General features: G+C 41.1%; 1 protein-coding gene across 1 annotated transcript in view; it reads left to right on the forward strand.

The window, feature by feature from the left end:
* The first annotated feature begins 1,173 nt into the window (after positions 1–1,173).
* The window catches only part of ULK2 (unc-51 like autophagy activating kinase 2), a 101,357-nt gene continuing 95,210 nt past the window's right edge, over positions 1,174–7,320 (forward strand). Inside the window, exons 1-3 of the mRNA XM_023529854.1 lie at positions 1,174–1,795; positions 3,052–3,144; positions 4,205–4,246. Of these exons, the coding sequence (XP_023385622.1) occupies positions 1,706–1,795; positions 3,052–3,144; positions 4,205–4,246 (225 nt within the window). The 5' untranslated portion in view covers positions 1,174–1,705. The remainder of the gene's footprint in view (positions 1,796–3,051; positions 3,145–4,204; positions 4,247–7,320) is intronic.

Raw genomic sequence — 7,320 nt, forward strand, 5'->3', positions numbered from 1 at the left:
ACAACCGACCTGTGGATTGACAGGTAGTGAATAGGAGAAAAATAGACCTTTGTGTTTAAGACAGAATGAGGAATGGGATTTAGGGCTTAAAAACCCTGTACCTCTACATTTCGGGGCTGCTTAATTTGGGGGGTCTGCGTACCCCTGGCAGACCCAGCTGGCTGAATAAAGAGCGTTATTTCCTGTAACTCACTGAGTTCTGGTGGTCCGTGTGTCTTTCCGGGGCTGGTGGCTACAACAGTGGGAACAGAAATCCAAGATAATACATGTTGAAGGTTTGAGGAAGGGAAGGGGTTCCTTTCAGAATTCCAGGGCTGACTGCCTCAAGTTTGGATAGGGTCCTTGACCTGCCTTCAGAGGTCAGTTTTCAGGAATTAACCTGGAGTGAGAAATACAGTTCTGGAGGTAAGGAATAACCTGAGAGTAAATGTGCCAAAAAATTAAACATACATGATAATGTGGGGCCTAATTTATTAAATGGTTTTGTAAGATTTTCTTGAGGGTAAGCTGACAAAAAAATTCTTCGTCACTTGAAATGTAATAATCAGGTAGAAAAGAAAGATCCCTTGAGGTCAAAGTGGAAGGACACCAGGAGGCTGGAAAGCAGGGGTTCTTTTAGAGCCCTTGAAACTATATGCAATACAGCGCATATAATAAACATTTCTCAGGGAAGAGGGTTCTGAGCTGTCATCAGCTTCTCAGAGAAGCAAAGGGACCCAAAAAGGTGCAGGATCCCTGCCCTACATCATGTCTTCAGGGACTCTGAGCAATAAACGCAGAAGTGCTGGAGAAGACCAGCAGTTTGCCAGTATGACTTATGTTTTAGAGGGCGCGGGAACTGCCTGGCTTAAGGGAGATGCTCCTTTGCCCTCACCGGATCCCTGGGGTCTACACTGCACAAGGTACGCTCCCGTCCCTTCTGCAGCGGGAGTTCAAGGCCTTTTTCTCCGATTCCGCCTCTTAGCGGGTTCAACCCGGGGCGTGGCAGGCTCAAATCTGTTCCCATGCCCTGCAGCGGGTAACTAGCTGTGGCTACAACCGTGAGAACCCGCCCACCCAGACTCAGCGAGCGACGGCGTACCGTCGCCGAGCCGAACCCCGAGCGGTGCGCGCCCTCATTTTCCTGGCAGAGAGAGCGTGCTTCGTCATGTGTTCCATCCTACAAGACGTGCTGACGTCGCCGGAGGCCGGCAGTCGGTGCGGGAGCGGGTGGCGCGCGCCTGTTCGTTGGACACTACCTTGAGGGCGGGAGGCGCGCGGGGAGCGTAGCTGTGCGGGTCCTAGGGCGGCGGTCGCCGCCGCAGCAGCAGCAGCGCCCCAGGAGGAGAGGGCCGAAGCGGCCAGACGAGCTGGGGATGGGGATGACCGGGCCCCGCACCTCTCCCGGGCGCGCGGGCGTCTCCGGGGGCGCACAGTGACGGCGGCGGCGCCACTGGCCCGGCAGCTCCGAGGCCGTTCGCCAGCCAACCCGCGGCCGGCGGCGGGCCGGGCCATGAGCAGCCAGGGCCGGGCCAGGCCTCGCTTGAGCCCGGCCCCGCGCAGCGGTCTCTCCCGTTTCCGCTCCGTCCACTCGGCATGAACGTCCGCCCGGGGACGGGGCCGCGGCTGCCCCAGCCCGGCGGCCCGAGGGGGCCTTCCGGACCGGCGGGCCGACGGTGCTGATCCCGGCCGCCGCCAGCCTGCTGTATGCCCCGGGGGCGCGGCCATGGAGGTGGTGGGCGACTTCGAGTACAGCAAGAGGGACCTCGTGGGACACGGGGCCTTCGCCGTGGTCTTCCGTGGGCGGCACCGCCAGGTGAGCCCCGCGGGCTGGGGCGAGGCCAGGGTGTGTGGCCTGCGGCGCCTCCGCCGTCCGCCCTCCGTTTTGCCCGCGCGGCCGCAGGCGGACTGGGGGGTCCTGCAGCTTGACGGAGCCGCGCGTGCGGAGGCCCCCTGACTTGGCTCGCAGAGGCCTGCCATTGTGCGCGCTGTCAGTGTTGCAGGGTTTGTTTTGGTTGGGCGAGGATTGTTTAGAGGCCGAAGCCGCTAGGCAGCGCACCACCTACCGACTCACTGCCCGGGCTCTGATTTAACCTCTTAGTCAAAGTGCCTGGTAACGAGTCTGCGGAGGGACGCACCCCTCTGGCCGCCCAAGCGAGGCTTTCACTTGAACGTACTCGAATTCTAGAGGACTACACAGCTCCAGGCTCGGGCGTGGACCGAACTTTGTTTTTTTCCCTTACCCTGGGCGGCCAGGGCTCGGCAGGCACCTTTGAGGTCGATAATTGCAGACCCAGCGGAAAACGGGCTGGTTTCCCGTTCGCCCGAGGCTTTCTCAAACTCGGGGTGGTGGTGGTATCACATTTCCTAGCATTGGTTCCTCTACGTCCTGATGAGTCCGATACCATCTTCCTTTTTGGGGGTTAGATAAGCGGGCTCTGAGTGGAAAAGATGTTGGATGCTCCATTTTCCAGTCTAAATAAATATGAAAGCAGGTTCAGCATTTTTTTTTTTAAGCTTTTACTATTTCGTAAATAGGGTCACGAGGTTTTAGAATTTAAAGAATTTAGAAAGTCACCTTGGGAGTGGAAATAATCATAAAAGGGTTTGGCAGTTCCGATTATTGCCAAGGGGCTGGTTTTGTTGCCTATCAGATAAAGTAATAAATACTACTGTTCATTATGGAAATAATTTGAAACTCAAAAATAGTTGAAAACACAGCCAAGCTATCACTTTTCTTTTAACCATACCACCTTCCAGTTTATTATCCACATTTCACCATAACTTCTAAATAGTTGTAAAACTGTTCTTTTTTCACTTAATGCTAGTTACTATATGGTCTTTGTATTATTTTTTAGTGGCTGTCTTGTAGGACATTAGGTGTCAATGTTGTAATTTATGAAATCATTTTCCATTTGAAGATTCAGGTTCTTTTCCATTCCCCCCACCCCTCCTCAGCGGTGCTGTACATGAGTTTGCTAAAAACATCTTTATGCTTATAATAAGATTTTTTTTCTGTTGAATTATTTCCAAGGAATAATTTCCAGGAGTAACACTGTTTTTCCTTTTCAGAAAACTGATTGGGAGGTAGCTATTAAAAGTATTAATAAAAAGAACTTGTCAAAATCACAAATACTGCTTGGGAAGGAAATTAAAATCTTAAAGGTATGTTTATTTATGTGATATTTCATACTGGCTTAAAACTTATTTTAAATTAAATGACTACGTGATGAAGTCCTTTGCAATTTTGGTAGTTGCACTAAAGTTTGAGAATTTTCACCTGTTGCTCTTATTTTGCATGCTCAGTTTTTTAAAACTGAGTACTCAGAAGCTATTTTTAAAAATAGATGTTTGTCGCTTTTCCCAATACTTAGAGTCTATTAAAACCGATTTTAGATTCTTATAATTTCTTTTCTTCTTTCCCCTAGTTATTGTGTGATTGTTTGGGGGGATCCAGGCCTCTCTTACACGTTACTTTTTCTATTGATCCCTTTCACATTACAGTTAAGTTTTTTTGGATGACTAGGGGAACTTGGGATCTTTTATCCTCTTAAGTTGAGGAAAGTTATTTTCCTTGGAAGTGGTCTTTTTAGATCATTCGTAAGCAATGTTATCCAAGTGAGATGCTTTGAGGAGAAAAAGGTTCTATGGTCAAATTTTGTTTATTAAATACTTCTTTGAGAGTTGCAAAGCACTTGACTCATTAAAGTCTGAAAAATTACACAGTGAGGAAACCAGTTTAGAGTTTCTCAAGCTAATATGAACATGGAACCCTCATCTAACACTAGCTTTCATCAAAACTATTCTGTAGACAGCTCTTTGAGCTAAGAATTATACTTTGTTTTCTTTCAGGCAAATAATGTGCAGTTTTGGAATTTTATGCCTCTATTACTATTAGAAGTTGTATATTAAATTTAAAAGACCAGCAGAAAGTCTTGGTCATGCTTACTATGTCATTTGTTTTGTAAACAAGAGTACTTTCTTAAGTACCTTGAGTCTAAAAAATGATAGTGGTGAAAAAATGTGTAGGCTCCAGGTAAATTTTGATCAAGCATATTTGTTATTTTTTAGTAGATTGAATTGTTCTAACCTAGTAATAAAACTGCAATATGCTAGAAATAGTATATATGTATGTATATATGTATATACTTATATTTGTATATTGAAATATATTTATATTATCAGAATAAATACAAATATTTTGAATTCTTAATTTCCTTAACAGGAACTTCAGCATGAAAATATTGTAGCACTCTATGATGTTCAGGTAACTTATTTTGGATTTTTTTAAAAAACTTGCATGTTTATTAATAAAGAACTTACATTTTTTTATTTCATAGAAATTTAAGTGCATCTTAATAGAAATAGAAAATTGCCTTATTGTTGAAAATATATATAGCTTTAGTTATATGTTTATTAAGAAATTGTTTAAAATAGCATAGAGCACTGGGATAAAATAAACAATATGCTGCACATGTAACCTCTTTAACAAATGATAATATACTATAGGAGTAGTGTTATTTTATAGGTCAAATATTGATACCAGATCTAGCATATCCATGATAAATGTAGAAAGAGCTATTATGGACTAATAAAAAATTAGGTAGAGCTTTTTTTCTTATGGTAAAAGCAACATTTGCTAATTGTAGAGATATTAGAAAATAAACTAAAAACAAGGAAATCATGCATATTCATATCTGAGATTATCCCCATGGCATACAGTAGATACACATTATATTTGGAGGTGGGAAGGCTGTTCTAAAATTATCTTAAGTTGCCTTCTGAAGTCAAGGCAGTATTTCTATATAGTCAAAATTCCTCTTGGAAATTCTTTTAAAAAGCTCAACTTTGGAGAATATTACTTTTTATTTGGGGGGTGCGGGGGTGAAGTAACAGAGCTAGTAATTGGCTTATATTTAGAGGCCATATTGTATTTACAAAAAATCCTCTTTTTAATACCAGAATCGCACTTGGTTTGTGTGGTTTGTGTGAGAGCCCCAGGGACCTGAAATCTGTTGAGGGAACAGCAGATAAAGCTTTTCCCTCTACTCTCATTCCAAAGCAGGCCAGGCTACTTGATTTACATTATTTTGTTCTTTTGTTTTGCTTAGTCTGGACAGTTGAATTCCAGTAAATGGATATGTTATGTGATTCTGCTATTATGTCTAGCTAAAAATCTTTTTTGTATGCACTTGGATTACTCAAATTCATTCATTTTGTAAGGTTTTGAGTGCTACTGTGTGGCAGGCATTGTTCTAACTGCTAGGAATAAAGTAGTAAGTAAAAGAAAGTCCTTGCTTCTGTGTACTTCATTTTAGTGGGGTGAGGAAAAAATGGACTGTTCTAAATGTACTTTTTTCTTGTTTTTCTCCTGTACTTTTTTCTTTAGTCATTTTTCTTGTCATATCACATCACCAAGTGTATAAACCCATGTTATAAGATGTTTAGGTTTTACTTGTTATAGAAAAGTACAGTGAGGATAATATATACCTGCTGAATATATCTGATTATTTCTTTTAAGTTCAGTTCCTAGAATTGGAATTAGCAGAGCAAATAGCATGCACAGTTTTAAAGTTTTCTGATTGTACAGTTTAATTGCTCTCCAAAAAAATTGCAAAGCACCGTTGAAACAAAGGGGAAAAAAAGTTTAAAGCCAAAACTAAATTTATCTCACAATCTCTAGCTGAAAGGTTAATTCTTCTCAGAGCCCTTTGTGTAGTTTGTCTTAGTCTCTGTTGATAGAGGGCACCAAGAAATACAAGTCAGTGCCTAGTACAAAAAATGTTAAATAATATTAGCTCTTAATTTCCCATTTTTTGAGATGTACAAAAATTTAATTGCAGAGTAGGTTTTGTTTTTTGAATAGAGAGGATACTTAGATTTTGTCTATCAGAATGAAAAATATTTTTATTTTTTTAAAAGTAGTTTTTATTTTTCAATTACAGTTGACATACAATATCATTAGTTTGAGGTGTACAACATAGTGATTAGACGTTTATATAACTTACAAAGTGATTACCAAAATCTAGTACCCATCTGTCACCATACATAGTTATTACAGTATTATTGGTTATATTCCTTATGCTGTACTTTACATTCCCATGTTTATTTCTGTAACTACCAATTTATACTTCTTAATCCCTTCCCTCTTTTCATCCATTCCCCTTCATCCTTTCCCATCTGGCAGTCATCAAAATGTTCTCTGTATCTACGAGTTTCTTTCTGTTTTGTTTATTTTGTTATTTATATTCCACATATAAGTGATACCTGTGGCATTTGTCTTTCTCTGTCTAACTTACTCCACACAGCACAATACCCTCTAGGTCCATCCATGTTGTTATAGATGGCAAGATTTCATTCTTTTTTTATGGCTACTCCATTGTATATATTTACCACCTCTTTGTTATCCATTCATCCACTGATAGATACCCAGGTTGCCTCTATATCTTGGTTCTTGTAAATAATGCTGCCATGAATGTATGAATGCATATCTTTTTGAATTAAGTGTTTTGAGTTTCTTTGGATAAATATCCAGAGTAGAATTGCAGGGTACTTCTTTCTCTCTCATTATAGCCTTTGTTTTAAAGTCTATTTTGTCTGGGACAATTACTGCTACCCCAGCTTTTTTTTTTCATTTCCATATTCATAAAATATCTTTTTCCATTGCTTTACTTTGAGTCTGTGTGTATCTTTTGATCTGAAGTGAGACTCTTGTAGGCAGCATATGTAGCGGGCCCTGTTTTCTCATCTCTCCAGCCATCCTTTGTCTTTTGATTAAAGAATTTAATCCACTTACATTTAAAGTAATTGTTGATAGATACATAGTTATTGCTATTTTATTATTCATATTTTTGATCTTTTTTTTTTCTTATTTTTATAAAAGAAGTCCCATTTAACATTTCTTAAAATACTGTTTTGGTGGTGATAAAATCTTTTAGCTATTTCTTGTCTGGAAGCTCTTTATTTGTCCTTCAGTTCTAAGAGATAGCTTTGCTGGGTAGATTAATATTGGTTTTGGTCCTTGCTTTTTATCACTTTGAATATTTCATTCTGATCCCTTCTGGCCTACAAAGTTTCTTTTGGGAAATCAGCTGACAGTCTTATGGAGCTCCCTTATAGGTAACTGTTTTTCTCTTACTGCCTTTAAGATTCTTTTTGTTTTTCACCTTTGGCATTTGGTGTGTCCTGGTGTGTGCCTCTTTGGGTTCCTCTTGTTTGGGACTCTGCACTTCTTGGGTTGGTATGTATTTCCTTCACCAGGTTAGGGAAATTTTCCATCATTATTTCTTCAAATAGGTTTTCCAATCCTTGTTCTCTCTTCTTGTGGTACCCCTGTGATGC

Source organism: Pteropus vampyrus, unplaced genomic scaffold (assembly GCF_000151845.1).
Source record: "Pteropus vampyrus isolate Shadow unplaced genomic scaffold, Pvam_2.0 Scaffold44, whole genome shotgun sequence".
Taxonomy (NCBI): domain Eukaryota; kingdom Metazoa; phylum Chordata; class Mammalia; order Chiroptera; family Pteropodidae; genus Pteropus; species Pteropus vampyrus.